This window comes from Stegodyphus dumicola, chromosome 1 (genome assembly GCF_044657685.1).
Source record: "Stegodyphus dumicola isolate Sdum_Otavi_A_Nest chromosome 1, ASM4465768v1".
NCBI classification, from domain to species: domain Eukaryota; kingdom Metazoa; phylum Arthropoda; class Arachnida; order Araneae; family Eresidae; genus Stegodyphus; species Stegodyphus dumicola.
The window spans coordinates 138,859,650-138,885,395 of record NC_140768.1 but is presented as its reverse complement, the minus strand read 5'-3'; the positions used below and the strand labels follow the sequence as shown (position 1 = coordinate 138,885,395).

Genomic DNA, 25,746 nt, shown 5'->3' with positions numbered 1-25,746 from the left:
TGATTAAAGAAAACGGTATCCTCTACCGCCTTTTGACGAATCATAGTACAGGCAAGTGGCGTAATTTATAGCGCGTTGCGTTTTAAGTTCCAGGAATATTTATTTAAGCGCGCAGCGGTCGAGCTTTTAAGAATATTTTTCTGCTATCATTTCACTGCAGACACGTTAGTGACGTAGCTAGAGCTTTTGTCTCTCTGGGTGGTCCCTGAAGTTAACGTCCCTCCCGATAAACAAACAAATAATTAAAAAATGACACGTAAGGAAATAAGTTTGCATTTAGATTTGAAGAAAAATTTTAAAACTATAGTATTATTTAAAATTATAGTATTCGAAACAGGCACGAGTAGTGGCCCAAGTTGTTTGTGGCCTCAACATGTTTACTGAAATAAAAATGAAGATGTAATCTGTCAAGGCTGCCAGTTTGCTCTTCATTAGGCTGAGAATATGACGCCAGACTCAAAGCTATGAATCCTGTATGGCAGATTGGAACTGTACAAGGCCATGGTCTGGGATGTTTTTTCTTCGCAGTGCTTGGGATCTTTCATATTTGTACCGACCTCCCTCAGTATGATTCTGTACGTAGAGTTGCTGGGCGATCATCTCCATTGAGTTGTCCTGTCATCCATACGGAAATTGAGTATCCCATCAAAATAACTGCATCTCTCACAGGTCCCGGTTGGCTGCTGCCTGGTTGGATGAGCATTCTTCTGACTTCTGTGTCATAAAGTGGCTACTTAAAAGCTCTGATTTAAATTCTACTGAGCATCTCTCGGACGTTTTGGAGAAAGGTTTGAAACCTCATCACACCACATTAGCGACTCTTCCTAAATTATAAACAGCTCTATCCGATGTTTGGCAAGCCATTCCCGTAGGATGTTTCCAGAAATTTATTGAATTTCGCCAAATACTTTGAAAAATATTACTTATTGGGTTCACAGTATTTTTCGTAAATAAGCTTTCTTGGGCATAAATCAGTTAGATTCTTCTTGAATGCCTATATAATGTTAATTGACAACAAATATGTGGTAGAAAAATACTTTACGAAAAACTGGAAAAAATCTAATCTGTTACGTTGTAAAGGGAAATCTCTCTCTCTCTCTCTCTATATATATATATATCATTTTATAGAAAGTATAAAGAACCTTTCTTTCAGTGCATTTAAATTTCTGTATGTGGCTCCAAATACTTTCTCAGCTCACATATTATTATGGCAATAAATTTCGACAGTCTAAATTATGCAAAAGATGTTTTTGAGGAGAACGAATGCATCGTCATGTTTTTGATAAATTCGACGTAGAGATTTGACACTAAAATCTTTTTTTAAATATGAAAGCATTTACAAAAAAAAGCATAAGGTAAATAGGCATGTGCAATATATATTGTCTTTTGCAACCATCTACCAGAGAATAAGTATATTCGCAGTCAGTGAAGAATGACAGACAGCTTTCTCCGCAGTTTTCTTGTTTTATATCTCTCATATTTCTAATCTCTTTACCCTAACAGCTTAATTTTCGAACTTTTATCACTCGTACGCGAGCTCACCGAAAAGCTATTAAAAATGTGCACAAGAAAAATAATAAATGCATTTTATAACTGAAAACTTTGGAACATTAAAGTTGTACAATTCTTCTTTCCTCAAAACGAATATCTAGTGAGGAAAAAAAATGAGGGAAAATTCTTAAATTTAGCAGCGATCGCAATTTTAATTAAAATAAACATCTTTGCTCCTTAGCTAAATTAAGGATTTCGGCCGAATCATTTTTGTAAAAATATCCGCATCTGTAAGTATACTTGTATTTTCTTCTTCAGTTCAGGATTTTGCCATGCTGATGAGCCACACGTTTTGATGCTAATACTTAGCTTCAGCGGATTGGCAACAGTGTGCCCTTATTCTCTTGTAAGTCAGCGGTTTGTCGGACCGTAGCTCGTAACGAACCTGCGTTTTCTGTAAATAAATGTATTAAGAGTATTTTCTCTTGCCATTAAAATCATTTATAAAGAGCAGTTTCTCTTGCCATGAGGACTCTTGCCAATTAACATAATACAGTACTGTCTGTTTTAATGAAAGTAAATGATCGTATGGTACTCAGCGGAGCCAGACGCCATTCGTAGAAGGCACGGATGCTCGTAAGTGCATACTATCTTTTAGACATGGAAGCGCTTTAGGCACTGTCGAATAGAAAGTCCTCTCGAGAGACTGCTGGTAAGGAAAGAAAGATTGCAAATACTTCAATCAGTTGTTCGGTGTGTTTTCCGTTGAATCTTTCTCTTTCTTGCAGGTGACCTTTGGGCTACTTTACTGGTTAATAAAGCGGCTAAATGATGTATGGGATGAGCCTTTTCCGATAAATACTAAGCCAACAAAGCCAACAGCTACTGAAAAATAAAGCATTTTATCATATACGAATTACGGATGATTTAGCCATATCATCAAAATTATCCGAAATATCGTTAATTAAAATTTTTATGAATAAATGGAGACTTATACAGTTAAGGTAGATTCCTTTGAAAATGCAAAACCGGTATTTTGCGAAAAAGTATATTTCATATCAGAAAATAAATTAACTGCTAAATTGTACAAAGGTTGTAATTATTAAATGCGAAGTCAATGCTTCTTCTGCATGTGTTTCTATACAATGCTAATGAAAAATATCACATTCTGATATACTGTTTCATGAGCCAAAAAATTAATATTTTTATCTTTAGTTTTATGGATGGTCACATCATTTATTCAAAGACATAAATTAATATGATTATTTCTATTTGTTAGGCCCACTGAAAGCAGCCGAAGAGAAGATTTAAGGCGGAAAGGAGCAAGAATTCGAGAACTGTGTGATGAATTTGAAAGAAGTCCACAAGGGCAAGAAATTAAAAAAATAGTTGATGAGGTCTGTACCTTATTTTCATCATTCCAAAAATGCATTATTTTTCTCCTTGTTTTAAGAAACGAGACCGCATCAGTTTTTAAAAAATCTAAACTCCGTACTAATTATTCAATATAGTTTTTAGCTCAAAGAGGCATTAGCCCACAAGGGATATTAGTCTCGAAACGGCATTTTGCTTCGAATCACTAAAAACGTTCATTTGAATCGTTTTTCAAATTGTAGCCACAAATAATGTAGCCCTATGTGATATTTCAAGAAATTAAATAATGAAGTCATCTGCATGAATGTATGAGTGTTTCTGTGATTGTGAAAAAACAACGATTCCTAAGGTCGTCAGATTTTGAAAAACGTTGTCCTCCACCTGAATCTTGACACTTTGAAACCTGAATTTTGAATTTCGAATTAGTTTTATTATCTGTTTCATATTTTGTAAAACTTTAATGAATTTTTTGCTTAAAAATCCCAACGATTTCATAGCGAGCAGTGGCAACACAGTACAGAATAAAAAGGTTTATCTCCAGCTCGCGAGACTGTCTATAGGAAATTCTAAACATGTGCTGGTTTTAAATATTTTGTGATTTTGCTGTTGAATGGGATTTTATGTGGCGTAAGCACCCAGAACGTTATAATTAATAATTAAAGTTAAAATACAAAACGTTAATAATAAAATGACAAAAAGAGTTTTGTGGAGCCATCTCAGTAAAGAAACTGAATATTGATATGACGAGAAAAGACTGGGGGAAGGGAATAAGAAAAAGCATGTGCCAGCACTTATGCCGCATTGGGAATTCTAAACTATACTATGCTGCCTTTAAATGTTTTGAAATTTTACTGCTGAAATGTATATGGCATAGGTGCGAAGAAAATGGTGCTTAATAATAAAGCTAAAAAGACAAAAAAAAAAAAAAAAAAATGGGTTAGTAGGAGTGCGTGTAACAGCAGACTGGTAGATTTTGAGCTCAGCGAGAGCGTAAAAAACTTTAACAAACCCTTTTGAGCGACCGTTAAATCCTGAAAACTTATATAATTTTTAAATTTTTGTTTCTTTCTTTTTTCTCTATCTCTTTTTTCTCTTAAAAAAACCCGGATTTTGTCAAAAGAAACAAGAACATCCATGTAAAGGAAATAATTTTATATTATTGTAATTTAAACATATTATTATATCATGATATTGTAATAAGTTTTTGAAAATCTGTTGGAATCTGAATACCAAAATAGTCTTAGCAGTATATAATCTAAAGCATCGATTCCGGGTTTTAATTATTAAAAAATTAAGAATAATAAAAAATAAAGAAAATAAAGAAAAAAATTTTTGAAAGTATTCAGATTCCAGAGCAAATCACAAATTATTTAAAAACAGCATACCTTTAGGTAGTGGATGCCATATTTTTTTTTATATCCGCCGCATAATGTTTTTGAAAACTAGCGGCCTGAACAGACAGCCATCTAAAAATGGTACCATAAAAAACTAAAAATATATATATAATTACTTTAACGAGCCCAGTTAGTATCATTTCGTTAAAATGTTATAAACTTCTAGTTAGACATCTCATGATTTAAATTTAAATGCATTTTTATTTAAATCAATCATATTAAAAAGGTAGAAAGAATACTTTTTAAAAACTGCATTAATTGCTTTTCAAGGTTTCATAGAACAGAGAGATTAAATATCTTACTCTTTACAGAATAGCAACACACTGGTGTGTGGAGATAATAAATATTCTATTTCAGGCAGACGCAACACATTGCTTTCAACAGCCGAGTTTGTTGATTAAAACTGAAAAGTAAATATCTTACGTTTTGCCGAATGACAACAGTCTGGCAGGCTGGAAGTAAAATGTTTTACTTCGAACAGTGTTGCCACTCCTCGCTTTCAAATCGCTGAGCTTGTTAAACAAATTTCGTTAAATTTGTGCAAAATATGAAGGAAAAAAAAAAAAAAAAAAGAAGAAGAAAATTCTAAATTCAGCCTTCGAGATCACCATGTTCTGGTGGAGGACTATGCGTGTTCAAATTTTGGTGGCTCTTTAGTGCCACCTTTTTCCCACAATATGAGAAACATACAAATTCTTATTGTTAAATAATAGACACCGGTATTTAGAAAAACAACGAAATTGCTTATGTGTTAGCTAATTTAGAGCGTGCAAGTATTTGCAGCTGCAATGGATACTCATTCAGCAGTTGACATGACAAGTATTACTTTTATTGTTAATAAAGTGTCGTATTCATCGAAAATTTTCAGTTCGCTTTCCTTATTAATATAATTTTGCTTAATAAACATAAATAAGTGTTTAATAACCAGAAATTTTAATCAGCAAAAATTTTTCAATTTAGTAAAATGTGTTTCTGAATGTAGATGATGAAAATTTCTTGCATTTTTGGCAATATTTTACTTCCATTGATAATCAGACCGATTCCATAAATTTTGAAGGTACGGAAAAAAATTCATTTCGGACTGGTCAAGTATCCGAATTCCAGCACTTAATAAATATCTCGTCTGTCCCCCAATCCAAGTTTATTTTCCCATTATTTATGTATTAGGGAAGTTGAAGATGCTAAATAATAATTCCAGGGTGTTTTCCACACCACAGAACATTTAATAAAGAAAATCAGAAGAAGGTATAGATTAGATTAATCACAAGTGCCGTTTGATCGAAACAGGATTTTGTATAGCTTTTGCCAGTCTTATCACATAACCGATTAGTGCCTACTCGCACTTGCTGATGTATTATACAGTCAATTTACCACCTTCGCGTGGAAAACTACAGTTCCTTGTTCCACACCTTCACGTGTAGACATCTCACCACCTTCGCGTGGGATAGCAGAAGAAGGTCTCTGTCCATCTGTCGTACTCCTCTTTCACCTCGCTCTCGCTGCTGGCGCATCGGTGAGGCCTTCTGGTAGTTGTGCCGCACTTACAGATACTAAATTTATTCAAAATATTTGGACAATAGCTCTCTGAATAAAAATCTGTTCTTAACCCTCCAGGCGGCAAGGCCGTATATATGCGTTCGAAAATAATGGCTCTCATAGCGGCAAGGCAGCATATATGCGTCTAAATATTTTGGTCCTCATGGCGGCAAGGCAGCATATATACGTAAACCTAAATTTTGGCACGAAACGGCAAAGCAGCATATATACGGCCTGTCTCAGAATGCCCTCCCCTCACTGCTCTTAATGTAAACTGACAGGTGATAATTTTTCTCTGCGGGAGGTAATTGAGGAGAGGAAACTATCTATTCGCTAGGGGCAAATGGGTTTTATCGTTAGGTTTTGAATAACAGTTCGAAATAAATAGCTCGTTCAAAACTTCCAGCTGTTCCAGCTGTTCTGTGCTTATACCAGCTATAGTAAACGTAAATGTTTATATATAAATGTAAAGAGAATTTTCATTTTCCAGCCTAATTATTCTCCAAATTTTAGATGCAGTTTGGCAAAATGTAATTGGAATTAAAATTAAAATTGCAAGAAACTGCAACAATATTTTGAAATATGTGATTTCAGTTATATTGCAATTGTAATTAGCTTCGCAATTACAATTAGAAAGTAAGTACTTTTTAAATGCAACAATAATGTATGTAATTGCATGTTAATTCTTAAGTCTTACAATTACAATGCAATGATAATCACAAACATTATAATTATATAATCTAATTACAATAAAAAATTTTATTGCATCTAATCACAACTACGGTAATATAGCTAATTACAACGTAATTTTAACTGCAAATGCAGTTGGTAATTATAACTACGTAATTAGGAAAGTAATTGTCTCTGATAATTAGAATTACTTAACATAGTGAAATTATGATCATAATTGTAATTCTAAGTGTAGTATGCAATTGTAATAAAATTATGCAAGTAGTTATAGTTAAAAGTAGCTACTTTTTAACTATACTAAGTAGTTATAGTTAAAAAGTAGCTGTTTTTTTAATTACAATTACAATTTACGTAATTTCATTTAAATTACAATTACTCTATACTTGTGAAATCCAATTTCATATTCAATGCAACTGCAATCATATAATCTAATTACAATTACACTGTCATTGTAACTCCAGTAAGTAATTATAATAATGTAATTAGGATAGCAATTGTTTCTGATAAAAGCAGTTACGTAGCCCAAGAAAATCACGATCTTAATTGCAAATGTAATTGCAGAATGCAATTGAAAACACATAGTAATTGGAATAATATTATGCAATTATCTTGTAATTACAATGTAACAATTTTTAATTACATATACAATTTACTCAAATGCATTTTAATTATAATTGCATTTTAATTGTGAAATCTAATTGAATAAACAGTATAACTGTAATTATACAATCTAATAAAAATTACAATGCAATTGTAATGACCTCTTAATTAAAATTGCGCAGCAGATGATTGTAACTATTTAATCAGAAAAACAACTGCACCTTATAATTTCAGTGACACAGGCTAAGGAAATCGTGATAATATTTGAAAATTACAGTGAATAATATTATATTCGAAATGTTTCTGCATTTTGGATAATGAGTTTTTAAATAATACAACGGGATAAGCACCTATAAGAAAAATATTAATATTTTCTGTCATGTCTTCTGAATCATCTTACATATATCGTAGTTTGTGGTACCAGCATAAATAGGAGTTTATTTAAAAGAAATATTTTATATAGACCGAAATGCACATAACGTTAGTAAGCAAATATGTATGTTTATGATCTTCGATATACATGTGAACTTAAATTACAAGATTAAGGGAAAGCAAGCAAAGAGTTTATGCCAGTGCAAAGGGATGTTTTCACAAAGGATTTGTTACGGGACGCTTGTCTTGTTTACATTACACAAGAAATAAATCATAAAAATTACATTTATCCTTTTCTTTTCAGAAAGGTTTGGTTTGGTTTATTTAATTATGGCAAAGCACACTAGGGCTATCTGCCTATGAGGAGGGATGCCTTCGTGGAGGACTTTCTAAGGGAAATTGGCTCGTATACACGTTACACATGGGGAAAACCATGAAAACACCCATGCAGCCAGCCCGTTCGCGAGATTCGAACGTCGGACCGAACTACCAGTGTTCAGCGACTTTACCGCTCGGCCGCTGGTGGGTCTCTTTTCAGAAAGAAGATCATCAAGGACTAAACTAAGCCTCATAATTTTATCCAACCTATTGCTTTAGCTGGTAAAAAAGGATTCTGATCAGCAATCAGTATGCTTAATTGCTGTGTGTATTAGACATTTTACTAAATCCATTTATTATGAATTACCGCCCAGACAGTAAAGCGGTTCGTGACTCTGGTTGCCGTAACGAAGAGCCTGGGTTCGAATCCCGGATAGGGCATGAATGTAATTTCTTCGTCCTCTTCATAGGTGGCAACGGTGGTCCACGTATTAGTTCCCTCCTTAATAACATGACCGGCCTTAGTAGTAATCAATGTCTATAAACGGCTACTACCTGCCATTGGAAAAAAAAAATTTACGAATTGGTCTTTTATTCAATATAACACACATTTTCCATAAATAGTTAAAATGCATTATTCAGTTACAAGTGAAAGTACTTGCATGAACTATTTTCCATCATTGTTTCACGTAAGAACAAATAAAAGTACAATTTTCTTATGCACCTGTGATTGTCATATTATTTGGATTACGGTAAAGACTGCAAAGATGCTTCTGTGGAGGACTTTCCAAGGGAAACAAGCTCATGTTCACATCACCCGTTAATAAAAGCAGAAAAAGATCTTTACTTAATTGAATGCAACGAAACGTTTAAGAAGAATGATGTACTCATAGAGAACTTTCTAAAATAAAATGATTTGTATTCATGTTACACATAAGGAAATCCACGGAGCTATCTAAACATTTAGATTGTTTGCCAAAATGGGCATCCGATTTGAACTAGTAGTATTCAAAAGACGACTTATTACTCTGCTGAGCGAAAAATCTAATTGCTTTTGAAGTTATATTGTAATTCGAACAATCATTGTATTACAATTATTATTATTATTTTTTCCCCAATGGCAGATTGTGAACAGTTACAGTGCAATACAGTCCATTAGTCTATACAAGGCCAGAAGTTGCAGTCACTTTATTATGGAGGCATCTAATATGTGGGATCATCGCCTCTTATGAAAGGAGGAACAGTTAAAGCCATGCCTTCTCCGGCATTCGAACCCAGGCCCTTCGGTATCGCAGTCAGGCTTCCCTAACCACTATACCACCTGGGCGGCACAATTACAATTATAACTGCATTAGTTGTAGTTTTAACTACAATGAATTACCAGCTTTTCTCAGTCAATAACAGATAGCTTAAACTTTAAAGATAAATGGAAGGTCTTATAATTTGTCGAATGGCAATATTCTAAGAAAGTGTAGTCTCCAGGATGGTCGAAGTTTAATTACAGTGTTACATTTCGCATACTCGCAGCACTTGCCCAAAGGCTGTTCCAAGATTATTTCTGTTCACCTCATCCATTAATTTTGGAGCAGAATCATGTCTAGAGACATTTTTTTCTGAGGACAGTATTTTATATAAGAGGAAAAAAAATAATAATAATGCGTCTCCCTCAAGGTGCAGGAAACAACAAGTACTGATAAATTTAATTGAAATTACAATTATAATTTTAGTTAATACAAATGCAATGTTACTTTAACGGTTAGAAATACATTATAGTTCTAATGGCAAAAATATCAAATGAGTGTTATAGATTAGTATACTTATCACAATATTAAACTTTTAATGCCGTTTTATTTTATTTAGCTTATCACAATATTGAGCTTTTTAATACCGTCGGTACTGAAAAAATGTTTTACTACTGTCATGAAATGTATATTCGATAATAGTTTCTCATTGATGTTTTTCTTATATATTTTTCTGCATAATTCATAAATGTTTGCAATGGAAATAATTCTGAGGCTTTTATAATACTTCTAAATTTTCATGAAATAAAGTTCCATTAAAGTTTACTTGAAGGAGACTCTCAGTGCAAGCACTCGAAAAGAAGTTATGCTACATTTACTTTTTATGAAACGGTTGAATGTACAGTATTTACTTGTAACAGCGGTCTCAATATATCGCGTTTTCTAAAAGAATGCATATTTTGCCTAAAATCGAATTTAAATCACTATAATCAGAATAATTGGCTAAAGTATTAAATTGTAATTTTTACAGCATCAATCGAATTAGTGGATTTTATTGAAGATTAAAATGTGTTTATATTGACAAGCTATATTAGTTTTTGTACTATAATGAATGCTAGCTAGTAGCTATATGAATATAATGAATGCTACCTAGTAGATACTCTAGTTAATAGCTAGAGTAAAACTCACGATATGGTAACATTAAATAAATAAATAAATAAAATAAAATAAAATTAAAAAAAAAAAAAAAAAAAAAGAAGAAGCAGAAAACGAAAGCGAAAAGGAACTGAATACATTCGGAAAGAGAAGGCTTACTATGGTGAAATATTAGGAACGTGTAGACAAAGTGTTAATACTATATGTGAGAAAATACTAAGGACAAATTGAAATACATCATAGCTACGTTTGGTGCTTTCTATATTATTTGTATCAATATTAATATAAGTACCGAAAAATACTTAAAAAATAGGTATTTTCGAAACTTTATTGCAGTCTGAAAATTTATAGCAGCGGAACTTTTGAAGTAATTTCATGCCTTCTGAAGGTCGCCATGAACATAACAATTTATAAATGTCAGCTTTTACAACTAGGAATCAGATAAACTCTATTGTCTGGTAACCCGGACTGTCTAGTAATGTTTTCGGTACTGTCTAGTTTCCGGGAATGGCGATGTATGCAAGCTTTTTCCTCTTTCTGCCCTAAGAATAAACAGCTCATAGGGGAATTCTGAAAAATATATAACCCTTTCATATATGTACTCAAACCATGATATTCACAATAGCGTTTCTTTATTTAGATAGCTTTGAGCATGCAAATTCAGTAAAAATCAGAAAACTAGTACCATACTTATAACAAAGCAGGTTATCTCAGTAAATGAAAGGAATTAAGTACCGGCGATGGCAAGATTTTCCCATGGATTGAAGACTAAGTAATTTACTCCTTTCAGAAAATTTTCTCGGAAAGCAAATCATCACTTACGGATAGAAGAATGTTCTAAGAACTACGGGACAAATTTATAATGGGAATAAAAGAATGAAAGAAATCTGAAACTCTTTTCTAGTAATCATTTTACTCCTCGAAAGTCGGTTTCAGTATCACCTTTTTAAGGAAATGACACATGAAATGGATTTCAGAAACTGAATCTCGAAATCATCAATAACTATCCAATATTGTGCATTTGTAAATATTTATTTAATTTGCATTTCAACCAAATGTTGAAAACAAAGCGGTAAAAAATCTCCTTACAAAAGGAAAAAAAAAAAAAAAAAAAAAGATTCCCACTTTTTTACAGTGATATTCCATTAAATTATATCAGAAAATCATATCACTGATGGATGCAATAAATACTAATTTCAGACATGTTGCCTGTTTATGTTGTTAACTCTCTTTTGCAACTGAACACTGGTAGTTTTGCCTAAGTTTGAATTCCGGCGAATGCGTTCGTTGCTTGGTATTTTGGTGAATTTTAGGTTGAATATATCAAACCAGTTTCCCTGAAAACGTCATCTACAAACGCATCCTTTTCCTCAAGCAGGTGCCCATCGTATGCTGCCTGACGAATGTGCAAGAAATTTTCTTCTTTTACACAGCTTTCATAATCATATATTACTAACCAGCTGCCGAGCGATAAAGAGGCTGAACACTGGTAGTTCGGTCCGAGTTTCGAATCCCGCGAAGGGGCTGGCTGCATGGTCGTTTTCGTGGTTTTCCCCATGTGTAACGTGTATACGAGCCAGTTTCCCTTAGAAAGTCCTCCACGAAAGCATCTCTCCATTTAGGCTGATAACCCTCGTGTGCTTTGCCTTGAATAGCACCATACCAATAATACCTTAAACACATATTTATATTAATTAAGACACAATAACACGCCGAATAAATACTAATTCAGAAGTTAAACAACAAAAATCAGCGTTATTGCGGTTTTGCAGCTGAAGATGATGGTTCGGTAAAACCATCGAAACTAGTCTGTGAAAATTTTGTAGGTATAACGCTGATTTTTGTTGTTTAACTTCTGAATTAGAACATATTTATATTATTGAACATTTTTAATTTGCAAAACTATAAGTTATGGAAAACTCAATGACATATTTATTTAGATAAATAAAAAGATAAAAATTAAATGCGTCATCGACATCATTTTGTTAGTAATATCATTATATAATCTATTGTACTTTTTTTTTTTTTTTAAAGTGTACTGGGGAATTAAAGAAAATTTCTCAAAAGTATCATCATGTTTTCGTAAGCTGATATATAGTGTTAAATTATTATATTAAATTTCAGTTTATTATAGCAGAAATCGTAAATAGCTGCATTATGTATAGCTCTTGCTTCGCTGAGCTTTCAGAAGTTAATCTGCGTCCATCCGCATAATCGAGGAGCAGGTCGATTTGTTTCTCAGTGCAATCGCTGTGGGATCTTAATTCTACTGACCGATGTTCTATAAATTTAAAATATTTTGCCCTGCCTAAATTCTGTAGCTCTCTACATTCTAAAACTTTTGCCGTTGTCAAGTGCCAAATTCTTAGAATTTCGCCATCCCTAAATTTTCTTGTTCGATGCCTCTTTAAATTCTAAGAATTTTTCAGCCATTAATCTGCCTCCTGGCCAGACGTGTTTTTCAATGCCACATATGTCACTGAAAAAGTTGAAAAATCGGAATTTTAAAAGCAAATAATCAAACTGCTAATCGATAAAATTTCATCAAATAAATTTTATCGATTAGCAGTGCTGTGGAAGCATTAAAACATTTATGTAATAAATACACAAATACTTCAGAAACATTTTTTTCTCTCTACTGAAGAAAGGCCTGTCTCTGACTACCTGCGAATTTGATTAAGTTTTATCCAAAATCTACGTCAAAGCGTTTCTTTTTGGCCTAATATTAAATTTTACATTGGCATGTTCCTGTCCCTGCTTGATGTTGACAAGATTTATTCAAAACTTACTGTTCTTATTTTTTATTTTAAAACAAACAATTTAAATGGAAATACTCAGCTTGCTTTTATTTATTTAAATAATAACATTTGATAATGTGAATTGAGATCAAGAAGTAATTTGCGTATTTGAACCCAAAAAAATGTTAAACACCAATTTTGAAGCTTTTGTTTTGGTTTGCTTTATTTTTCCTTCAAAGCACGCGAGAGCTATCTGCCTAAAGGGAGGAATGCCTCCGTGGAGGACATTCTAAGAAAAACTTACTCGCGCCCACATTATGCACAGAGAAAACCACGAAAATTCCACTTTGAAAGGTAAAAGTGTCTAATTTTTTAAAGCGAGATTTTCCTAACAATGTATTTTAGCAATTTAATACAAGTGCTATATTTAATTAAGAATTAAAACAATGTTCTTTTGTGATTAACGTAAGGTAACTCTTTCTGTCAAAAATAATCATATGAAAATGCACCGAATTTCAGTACCATGTAATTTAGTTCGGAAACTGAGAGTTATCTGTGACTTCTTGTCTATATGTAGAAAATTTTTAATAAGGTTATTATGACTGAAATTTGTTTCAAAATATTCAATATTTCATAACTTCTATCAACCAATAAATGCGATAAAGGTAAACTCACCTTTTATAAATATGAAACAAGATAAACGAAATAAATTTGTGGTAAAATGAATTACAAACATTATGTCGAAATGACTGACACTGAGCATGTGTTTGTTATTTTAATAGTAATTTAATTATCAATTACATGTAGCTTTCAATAGGAATTAGGTATTTTAAGACTCTTATAAATTTTTTCTTAGCGTTAAAGCTCGATAACATGAATCAAAAGCAGAAAATTAGTTAAGCTACACTGTCTCACTAGTCGTAAGATTATATTACTGAAATATGCATATAAAAACAAATTAACATTTTATAAACGTACATTAAAATACCGAAACGCAATAAAAATCAATAACATTTATACTTAAAAAGTAACAAAGCTGGGCTCATGTGAATCACTAGAAGAGGCGCCAAATTGGCTATACGAATTCGAAAATTACTTTAATTATTAGAGGAAATAGGCTTCGTCAAACTTAAATCAATAAAACAAACCAAAAAAATTGCAAGAAAACCTGGAAATTAATGCAATATGCATTTCAGTGTTATTTCTTATTTATCAAAAACGAATATTTAACGTTTTCATTTGAAAATTATAAATAATTGGCTACATTATTTCTCTGAATTTATAAAACTACGATTAAAAAATACTTTATTATGGTATAATTATGCTATAAGAGTTATGACATTTTGATTTAATACAATTACTTTTGCTTAATACAAGTGTAGCTATTTTTATATTTATATGGACGCGCATTGACCTTTCTGCCTCAGGTGAAAATTTATCTTGGCACGGCTCTGATAAGCAATTAAGATTAGAAATATGCACAAAATTAGTAAAAAGGCAATACAAAACTTCCTTTTCTGTTTTGGATTTCCAGAAAAAAATATCTTTTTTCGTCTAACCAAAGCATGGACACAAAACGTGTTCCTTCCTCCGTAAGGGCAAAAGCAGCCCATCTGCTTACTCGCCTCTAGGCGGTAATCAAAGGACAGTAGGAAACCATCACTTAAGTGAAACGACTTGTTGATCGCCCTACAAGAAGGGGGGAAGAAAAATCTAACAAAGGCCGTTTTCAGGACAATTTTGATTCACTCTAAATGAAAAAAAAATTGTAAACATGGTTAATTTTTACTGCAGTTTTCGAGACGTAAATAGATTTGAATGCGAGCCGCCCGGTGGGTTAAATTAAATCTGCCTTAATTGTCCAAAAAAAGGATACTTCGGATTGCTCCTGTTGAAGGTCTTCAGCTGGTCAAAAACGATTTGCAAGTACTTGTATTACTAGTTTACTTGCATATAAAGCATACGAAAAGATTAGACATTTTTAGTTGAAATAAGTTCTTTCTTGTTTCTTATGTAGGATATATTTGGTAAAATACAAACAGAGGAAAAATAAATTTGTGTTAACTTGAGGTACAAATTACTACATGTTATGTTTACGTTAGAAATATGGTTGAAACTGTTTGTAACACATTTTCACTGATTTATGTCAAAAGAGGCCATGAGCGTAGATCAGGAATTTCAAACACAGTACCTCAAGAGGCTCAAGTAGTTATTGCTGTGCAATAGTTTGCAACGGCTTTTTCACTGATTTATAGGTCGATACGGGGCATTATCGTATCGTAGATAAAGCAAATCCGTCACGCTTAAATGTCAAACGTAGTACCTAAAGTAAGCCAAGTAGTCATTAGTATAAAATGGTTTGTAACGGCTTTTTCACTGATTTATGTCTCAATAAATTCCATTGCATATATCAGAAACTCAGTACCTCAAGAGAGCAAAGTAGTTAGGGTGCAATAGTTTGTAACACTTTTTCACTGATTTTTATTTTAATAGAGACCATAAGCGTAGATCAGACACGTGAAACATTTCATGACAAGTCATGTAAATCAGATATTTCATGTACCTCAAGAAGGCCAAGCAGCCATCAGTGTACGATAGTTCGTAACTTCGTTTTCACTGATTTATGTATCGACAGAGGACATTATCTTCGATGAGGCATGTTGAACTCAGCACCTTAGAACGATCAATTAATATTCAGTGTAGAATAGATGTTAACGTCTTTTTCATTGATTTGTGCGTTGATAAATTTTATCTGCGTAATTAACTCAGCACCTCAAAAGGGTCAAGTAGTCATCAGTGTACAATAGTTTGCAACTGGTGTTTCAATGATTTATATCTCGATAGAGACCATTAGCGCAAATCAAGCATATTAAATTCAGTAGGTCAAGAGGGCCAAGTAGTCGTAAGTGTACAACAGTGCGTGCTGTAAGGAGAGAAAGCTATTTCGAAACTTTACGATGTGTTTAAGAAATGAGCAAATATGTAAAATTTTACCTAATTCTACATTCTTTAAAGTGCAAGAATATGGTATACGGCGATTAATATAATGGTATGGTCTACTCTGATAGAAATGGCCACCCCATATTTTGATATCAAAGAATTTACTGAAATATTTATCAAGTTTTGTGGAATTTGTACGCACTATTTTTAAGTAAGTTCCCAAGTTCCCATTTTTATATTCTGAAGGATTCAGGCAGGCATTCAGTGAGCTGATATTTGGGGGGCTAGTCTCTTACACATGCCCATCTTCAAATGAGTAAATTAGGCAATCTCTTCGAGAGATATCTTCTGAAGCCAAGTATTCTGACACAAGAGTGGCTCAATGCAGTTGAGCACTGTCATCCATTAACAGTTTCTGGACTAATAGCTGTAGAGACATTAGGTTATTTTAGAAGCAGGAGTTGGGAAAAATGAGCAACGCCTTCCTCGAGAATCGAAACACGGACCTCTGGAATACGCGCCCAGCTTGCAGACCACAAAACCACGAAGGCTAAGAAGGCGGGAGAAATACCTTATATACTCCCACATTTTAAAGGGCAACTGGGGTTATTAGGGGAACAAGTCACCAAATCCTGGGTGTAGAGAATGATCATCTACCACCCTTTTAGTTGGGGCGTCACTCTAGAGACATTAGGTTTTTTTTGAGGCAGGAGGCATGAAAAATGAGCAAAGCCTTCCCCGGGTATCGAACCACGGGCTTCTGGAATACGTGCCCAGCATGCAGATCACTACACCGCGAAGGCATGCTAAGAAAGCGAGAGAAATACCTCATATACTCCCCCTTTTAAAGGGCGACTGAGGTTTTAGGGAACCAATTACCAAATCCTGGGTGTGGAGAATCGTCATCCACCACCCTTTTAGATCGGATGCCACTGTAGAGACATTAGGTTAATTGGAAGCAAGAAAGATGGGGAAAATGAGCAACGCCTTCTCCGGGAATCAAACCGCGGACCTCTGCAATACGCGCCCAGCGTGCAGACCACCACACCATGGAGACATGCTAAGAAGACGGGAGAAATAACTTGTACAGCAACCTTAAATAGCTTGGGTTTTTATCATCTACATATCTGTGACAGGTTACAGAACTTCATTGGTGCTTCATCGTCATACTCACTTATACGCAGTTCGGTGTCGTTTCCTTGATTCAATGCCAAATCATGAAACTGCATCTGGTCAACTTGAATTGCTCATGAATAATGAAAGGCAAGTTGAGCATTTCTCTCTCCTTTCAGATCAAAACACACTTAGACCAAGTTTCATGGCGTAAGTGGATTCATCCATAAAGAACACGATATCACTTTTTACTTGATTCCAAATATGACGGCGATATGACCTTTAAATGGGTTATTTTGAAAGATGAAGTGAATGGAGCAGAAAAATATTGATTTTCTCCCTTAAAATCAAACGCAGTAGAAAGATAGATTTTAATTCCTGTAGTAGTCTGAAGATATATAAACCAACTCTCTCTCGTAGTCACTTCATTGTCTCTTTGAATCGACTATAGCAGAAAACGGTCTCTGGACGCAATTATTATTCTTGGTCGCCCTTGACTAAACTGTCTTCTGACACAGTGCTTAAATACGGTTCCAAGTTCTTGATATAGCATTTTGAAGGTTATTCAGATTTAGGGAATTCTACGTCAAACCTAAACGTTAACCTCTACTTTTCCCTTTCACATAAGTGATGTCCTTGAATAATGAGTAATAAATTCTGATCAGTCTTAAAAACCAAATTACCTTCAACCAACACTACCCTCTCTAATTTAAACATGCGCCATTGCGTAACACGTTGTCAATCAGTTTAATTTGCTTTTTTTATGGTCTATAGTCTTACCTAAGTACTGAAGACTCAGGTGTTATAAACACTTGTTAACAGGCACCCGGGCAAAAACCACATTCTATGTTGAACTCGTACGAAAATGGCATATCTTTTCTATCATAACGTGAAGAAGTCCATAGGTGAGATGAAATCTCGTGCAAGTGCGATGATTGTGTTGATATATCAGGCGTTAGCTACTTACCCTAAGAATGTCCGTGGTATAAATGCAAATACCGGACACCCTAAGAATGTCCGTGGTATAAATGCAAAATAGCTACTGTTTCCCTGTCAAGCAATAAGACATATCTTTGCTGCTTGCTAGCATCAGGACGGCGAGAGCTTGATTGAGTGGAAAGGCGTTGACTCTGGAAGTACTTGGGTGCAGGAAAAGGAGCTACTGGTGGGCATGTCCAATGGCGAACCTATAAAGGAAGTGCATCTACTTGCAAATCAGGCATTGGTCGGGGGGCGGGTTGTAGGGCAATAACTATTAGAACATAAGAGTTGATTTAAGTCTATTTTGAAGTAAAAAGATCTTGGAATGCAATAATTGGTGGTGTGTGGTGTCTCTCTTCATGAGTCATAAATTCAAAGATCGTTTCGTTTCAGGAGTCAAGGTTGGGAGAGCATTAGAATTTCAAATCAAAATTTCAAGAGTTCACAGAACATAGAAATAACATTTATTAACGATAAACTTATATTACTTATATTACTTCCGCCTATAGCGGCCATGAAACATAATCAAGCATCAAATAAATATGACATGCGTCATTCTTCATGTTCAAGCGTCAAGTGGAATATTTTTCATCGGCGCGCATCAAGAGCGCCACCTATCTACCAAAAAGACGGAACATACTCCGCCCCGATGAACATTGGTTCATTACAACATTATTATAAAGAGCTTCAATTTTAGATTTAAACAAGTTTTCCAAAAGTTCAACAGTATATCATATAAAGTAAAAATGCATAATGACAAATTTAAATTGAATAACAACATTAAATTTAGCACAAAATTTTACAAATAAAACATACTTACAATCTCTAGAAGGAAAACAAAATAATGAAACTGCTAAATTACCATATTCCACAATTGTGGTCCATTCTCTGAATCTGAAACATAATTGAATTAATAATAATAATAAAGACACAAAATATGAATATACAATTAATGGTTTTTTTTAGAGTCTAATTCACACAATGGTAAGCGGGAAAGTTTATGTATAGGACGCTTCATTTTGCCCAATAAAGTTTTTAGTTTCACAACACGAACTTTTCCATCAGCACCAGGATATAGTCCAATTACTCGTCCAAGTCGCCACTTTAATGGAGGCAAATTTTCGTCCTTTATCAAGACTAAGTCATTGAGGGCTAAATTTGGTTTATCCCTCAACCATTTGGTACGCCCTTGTAATTGTGAAAGATAATCTCTAGACCAACGTTTCCAAAAGCTCTGGAAAATTTGCTGTGTCAATTTCCATCTTTCAGTAGGGGTTAGCTTATTATTTATAAGATCAGGTTCAGGAATTGCTGTTAATGTAGTCCCAATTAGGAAATGTCCAGGTGTTAAAGGATTAAAATCTTCAGGGTCAGATGAGATGGAAACTATTGGCCTTGAATTCAAACACGCCTCGATCTGTGTAATTAAGGTGTGAAATTTTTCGTATGCCAGAACCTGGGTCCCAATAGTCCGCTTTAAGTGAATCTTCATTTGTTTCACTCCAGCCTCCCAAAGGCCTCCAAAGTGAGGGGCAGCAGGAGGATTGAAGATCCATTGAATATTTTCACCGCTCAGGTAGTTTTGAAATGCTTCATCAGAGGAAAGTATAGCTATGTATCTTCTTAATTCTCGATCAGCCCCAACAAAGTTGGTGCCTCTATCAGAAAAGATTTTCTTGGGTTTTCCTCTGTGTGACACAAATCTTTTCAGAGATGCTAGGAATGCTTCAGTTGTTAGATCACTGACCACTTCTAGGTGAATGGCCTTTGTGGTGAAACATATGTAAAGGAAAACATAACATTTATATTTCGTTCCCCCTCTTACTTTCCTAGCTTTAATTAAAAAGGGACCTGCAAAATCTAGTCCTGTATTCGAGAATGTTCTATTCGGCAATACGCGAGAAGCAGGTAGGTCGCCCATTATCTGACTGGATGTGCTTGTTCGATTTTTAAAACATTTTATACATTTCCAAATTATTTTTCTTACAATTTCTCGGCCATTAACGATCCAATATTTCTGTCGCAGAGCAGATAATGTTAATGTGGCTCCTCCGTGAAGGTTCACTTCGTGAAAGTGTTTGACTATCAATTCAGTAACTTGGTGACTTTTGGGGAGAATGATTGGATACTTTGTGTTTTCTGAAAGATTCGAGTTATAGAGTCTACCACCGACTCTAAGGATTTCTTCTCTATCAAGAAAAGGATTTAATTTCAGGATTTTACTGCTGAGACTCAATTTCTTCCCTGCTTTCAAAAGTCTAATTTCTTCTCTAAATTCGGAATTTTGCATGATTTTAAAAATCAAATTGCTTGCCTTATCCAATTCTTGAACTGTTAAAAAACCCTTGAGTTTTACAGATGTAGGTTTAATATTGTGGCAGAATCTTAAACACCATGCAGTTACGCGTTTCAATTTTTTCCAGGATGAAAACCTGGATATCAATTCAAATTCAACCTCTTGGCTAATAACAGAACATACAGTAGTTTGACGCTGTTCTACCTGTACCTCTTCCACCATAGGCTCGATCAAAGGATCAAAAGATGATGAAGGTACATTTTTCTCTTTTAACCACACTGGTCCATTGAACCAAAGTTTATTTTCCACTAGATCAGAAGCTCTTAATCCACGTGAAACTATGTCAGCCGGATTGTCATTTCCCTTGCAGTATTTCCATTGCGAAGGTGATACAACATCTTGTATTTCACGTACACGATTAGCAACAAAGGGTTTCCATTTATCAGCGGTACCCCAGATCCAGTGAAGAACAATTTTAGAGTCACTAAAACAAAATACATTATCTTCTTGGATATTAAATAATTTCCTTAAATATTTAACTATTCTTGCGGCAATAATGGCTCCCATAAGTTCTAAACGAGGCAAGGTTAATTTTTTAAGTGGGGATACACGGTTCTTTGAAAGAACAAAAGACGTACAGCAAGAATCAGGATCACGAAAATATGCAACAGCTCCATATCCCTTGAGGCTGGCGTCACAAAAGACAAAAAGCTCTATTTTATCGAAATTTACACATTCATCATTTAATATATATTTTCTAGGAATACACAAGTTGAGAATAACTTCAATTTCAAAGTACCAAGTTTTAAATTTTTCACTCAAATAACTGGGCAAAATTGTGTCCCAATCAATACCCAATTCCCATAACTCTTGTAATAAGAATTTTATTCTGATAACAAAGAGTGCAATGAATCCAGCTGGGTCATAAATTTTTGCCACAATCTGTAATACCTTTCGCTTTGTAACGTGTTTCCAGTCAACTGGTTGTAAAAGTTCTTGTACATCTAATTTCAATGTGTCCTCATCCAAATCCCAAATTATTCCCTGCACCGTTAACGTTTTCTTATCCAAATTATCTTCCTTATTAATTAAACCAATATCTTGCCAATGATTTTTTAAAGATACGGAATTTGATTCAAATTTTCATAAGTTCATACCAGCGTCTTGAAGAATTTTAACTGTATCAGTTGATAATGAGAAAACTTCTTTAACGGAGTCTGCTCCATGGATAAGGTCATCAACATATAAGGACTTATTTAACATGTCAACAGCTTTGCTATATTTCTTTTCATAACCCTTAATATGATGTTTGATAGTGGCGGACAAAATAAACGGACTTGTTGTCATTCCAAACGGCACTCGGCACATTCGGAAAACCTTAAATTAAAATGTTTTGTTTTCATTTTCAATTCCTATCGAATCCAATTTCCAAAATGACTGTAAATCAAATGTGTTTCCTTCAACGGCAGATAAAAACAACGCATTAATTCGAGTATTATTATTTTTTACTTTACCCATCACTGTGTATCCAAATATGGTCGGTACTATAAACAAACCATCATTTATCATTGAATTACTTCCTGTTTGTATATACCAGAAATGCTCCGCGCCAAGCAGAATATTTATGTTCTCATTAACGGGACTTTTATCCGAAAGTTCCAAGCCCTTTTTAGTCATAAATTCTTTAATGTTTTGACATGTTGATGGCGCCTGGAATTCTATTGATGATATTAATTCTATCCCTATAGCTTCTACAACAAGGCAGCGATCATCGTTTTTATTTTTTATTTTTAGACTATATACATCAAATTCTTGCGAGTTACCGCGCTGATTTCCAAAAGAATAAATTGTTAGAAATTCTTTTCTAATGACTTGCAATTCTAAATCGCGCGCTAACTTGTGGGTGATGAAGTTTCGTTCACTACCTGAATCAATTAATAATCTTACGATTCTCGATTTATTTTTGCTTTGAGCAATAACAGACCATGTCTGTAAAAGCACACTATTTTCATGTTTTAGAGTGTTACAGTGGGAAGTAGATACTAAAGTTTTATTTTGCGTATCAGCGGAGTTAACATCTTCCATTTCTTTCGATTTCAAACGGCAGAAAAGTGTATTATGATTTTTCTCGTTACAATTTTCGCATGGTTGTATTTTTGACCGACAAAACGACCACAAATGTGATGTCAGAAAGCATTTGTAACAGCGACCTTCATGTTTCAATTTGTTTCGTTTTTGGTCGTCGGAAAATTTCAAACATCCGGCAGATGTATGTTCGTTTGATTTGCAGAATATGCAAAACATTTTTACCGATGTGTTAAAAGCAGAAGCTTGTGATTTGACTTTATAATTTTTGAACCCTTGTTTAGGATTAACCCCTGTGTATTTATTACCTTTTGAGCTATTAATCAAAATACTTGCTTCTCGGCATTCAGTTTCGATTTTAATGAACTCTATTAATTCACTTACTTCTATATTTTTGTTAGATGTTCTTTTTCTATGGAATTCAAGAGCTAAATCTTCAGGTAACAATTTAAGAATTATTGGGTTCAATAACTGTCCGTATGAACCGCTAGTAACATCTAAACTACTTAAATTTCTAACGCAGATTTGTAACTGATCATAGAGCTTTCTTTACTCAAAAACATTTGAAGAACTTTTAACTGGTTCTAACTGTAACAACATCTGCGTGAATTTTGATATAATAACATCTTTACGACCAAAACCTCTCTTCTAAACTTTTAATACATAGATCATAATTTTCTTCAGATAAAGCATAACCAGAAACACAATTATATGCTGAACCAGATAATAAACTTTTCAAATATGTAAACTTATCTATTTTAGATAAACTTGGATTAGAATGAATAGCATTATCATACGAATCAAAGAATTCGAGCCATTTACTGGGATCACCAGCAAATGTTTCAATATTTAATTTAGGTAACTTTACTGAAGCACTACTTGTAACAACATTATTACCATTTAGAGTACTACTAATACCATTACTAGTTGTAATTATACTTCTTTCAACAACTTCATTACTGTTAATTTTCTTTACTTTACTAATAATCTTAGCTTTAAACGTTATAATTTTTTCATCATACTCTTCACATACAAGTAGTTCGTTATCATATTCTTTTTCATCAATTATGAGAGCATCGATCTTTGAGTCAAGAGTTTTAAGTTTCTCATGGTATTCAATTAACAATTCATATGATGAATTTAGATCTTCTACATGTTCTTTACTTAATGCTTCCGATAATAATTTCTCAAGTTTATTTAGAAGTGTAGTAACTTTACTACGTACAATAGCACGTTTCTTTTTCTCTTTTGCTAAATCATCCATTATGTTTCGTTTTCAAAGATCGATACCAAGAATAAATGAATCAAAAGTCTTACCTTTCAAAAGGTAATTCCCCTTTTCCCGGGTTTCGGCACCAAAAAAATGTGTGTTGTCTCTCTTCATGAGTCATAAATTCAAAGATCGTTTCGTTTCAGGAGTCAAGGTTGGGAGAGCATTAGAATTTCAAATCAAAATTTCAAGAGTTCACAGAACATAGAAATAACATTTATTAACGATAAACTTATATTACTTATATTACTTCCGCCTATAGCGGCCATGAAACATAATCAAGCATCAAATAAATATGACATGCGTCATTCTTCATGTTCAAGCGTCAAGTGGAATATTTTTCATCGGCGCGCATCAAGAGCGCCACCTATCTACCAAAAAGACGGAACAGGTGGCCTAAATATCTATTGATTTAAGAGGATGAGGGATGGTGCCGTTATTCACTTTGTAAATATTTCTAAAGGATGTTTTAGCAATTTTTGCAAAACATACAATAATCTTATCAACGTTAAGTTCACGATGAATTGTATCATTCCTAATAAACAAGGGACAATTATCCATTTGCCTTAAAGTCATATTTTGGACTTGTTGAATTTTCTTCATAGTAGTGTCACATAGAAAATCCCAGACCGGACAGGCGTAAGTAATGATGGGACACAACATCGATTGAAAAACATTAATTTTATTTTGAATAGATAAACTCGAGTTTCGGGCAATAAAGGCTTTAGCACCCCGAAACTTATTTAAAGTATATGCGACGTGTGGGGCCCATGTAGTCTTTGGTCTAAAATGACACCTCTAAATGGCGTAAATGTCTAAATTTGGCCATAGACGCGTTTTGGTGTAGGATAGCAGTGTCGTAGCTTCTGCATTTTTTGGTGTAGGATCGCAGTATCGTCTGCGTATAATGCAAGTGTAGTGAGGGGGTTTTGTGGGGTGTCGTTAGTATAAATTGAAAGCAGACAGGGCGAAAGTAAACTCCCTTGGGGTAACCCAGCGAGAGTTACTTTTCGTGCAGAGTGAGTATTGTTATAATGAACGACAAAGTATCTATCGTAAAGATAGGAATTGATGATGTTAATGATGTAATCTGGGAAACCCAGAGTGATTAACTTGTATGTGAGACACTGAAAGCTCGGCCTTGACCCTGGAAAGCTTTTGATACACAATCAAAAGTTTTCTAGATATCGATAAAGAGAGCTCCGGTGATGAGTTTTTCTTAAAGCCGTCAGCAATAATTTCTGTTACTCTGTATAACTGACGAGTGGTGGAATGCTTCCTTCTGAATCCATATTGCTCTTGAATCATGATGTTATTTTCCTGTAGGAAATCTTGTATTCTTTTCAGAATGACAACTTCAACGATTTTGCTTAACGTTGACAAGAGACATATTGGGCTGTAGGAAGCAGTATGAGTTGGATTTTTATCCGGCTTCAGAATCGGGGCGATGATAGCAGTCTTCCAATCGGTGAGAAAATGTTGGATTTTGATCATGGCGTTGATAAGTTTTGTGAACTTGCAGAGCACCTTTGGTCCCATTTTCTTGATTATTTTATTACTTATTTTATCCAATCGTGGACTTTTCGATTTTTTGTCTTCTCGATATAACTACTAACTCCTGATGGCAGAATTAAAGGTGTTGTTTGTGTGTTGTTTCTGTGTGTTCTGGATTGGAATTGTGTAATGAGGGAAGAAACTAAGTGTTCTGTTTGGGGGTGAGAAATTTTGTGTGTGCGAAGAGAAGCATAGTTATCTGCAATAGACTCAGCTTTCTTAAAATCAGTGTAGGCGATCCCGTTGGGGCCATTAATGGACGGAATATTGGTGTTGCGTCTCTTAAATTTAGAAAGCGCATTCCAGATCAAATTATCATCCACTGAAAGCGATTCTAAATGTCTGGCCCAGTCGAGTTGTGCATATTTTTTTAATAGAGTCCTGACTTGCTGATTCAGTTGATTCAGGATAATTTTGTCAGAAGGGCATCTGAATTTCTGCCACTGTTTACGTGCATGATTCCTTCTCCTGATAAATTCTCTGATTTCACTGTTTTTGTATCTTTTGTCTCTTTCAATTTTACTATTTTAAGTAATGCATCATGTAACTCCTCAGTGAATTCTTCTGTGAAAGCGTCTCTCGTTTGTATCGTATGTGT

General features: G+C 34.1%; 1 protein-coding gene across 6 annotated transcripts in view; it reads left to right on the top strand.

The window, feature by feature from the left end:
• The window catches only part of LOC118193164 (uncharacterized), a 120,924-nt gene that overhangs the window by 78,138 nt on the left and 17,040 nt on the right, over window positions 1-25,746 (top strand). For 5 of the 6 annotated variants that reach the window (XM_085821355.1, XM_085821345.1, XM_085821343.1 and 2 more), the window contains one exon: window positions 2,771-2,888. In XM_085821355.1, coding sequence (XP_085677481.1) covers window positions 2,771-2,888 — 118 coding nt within the window. Of the gene's footprint in view, window positions 1-2,770; window positions 2,889-20,366; window positions 20,494-25,746 lie in introns of all 6 variants that reach the window. The other variant, XR_015042379.1, reaches the window with a different exon arrangement.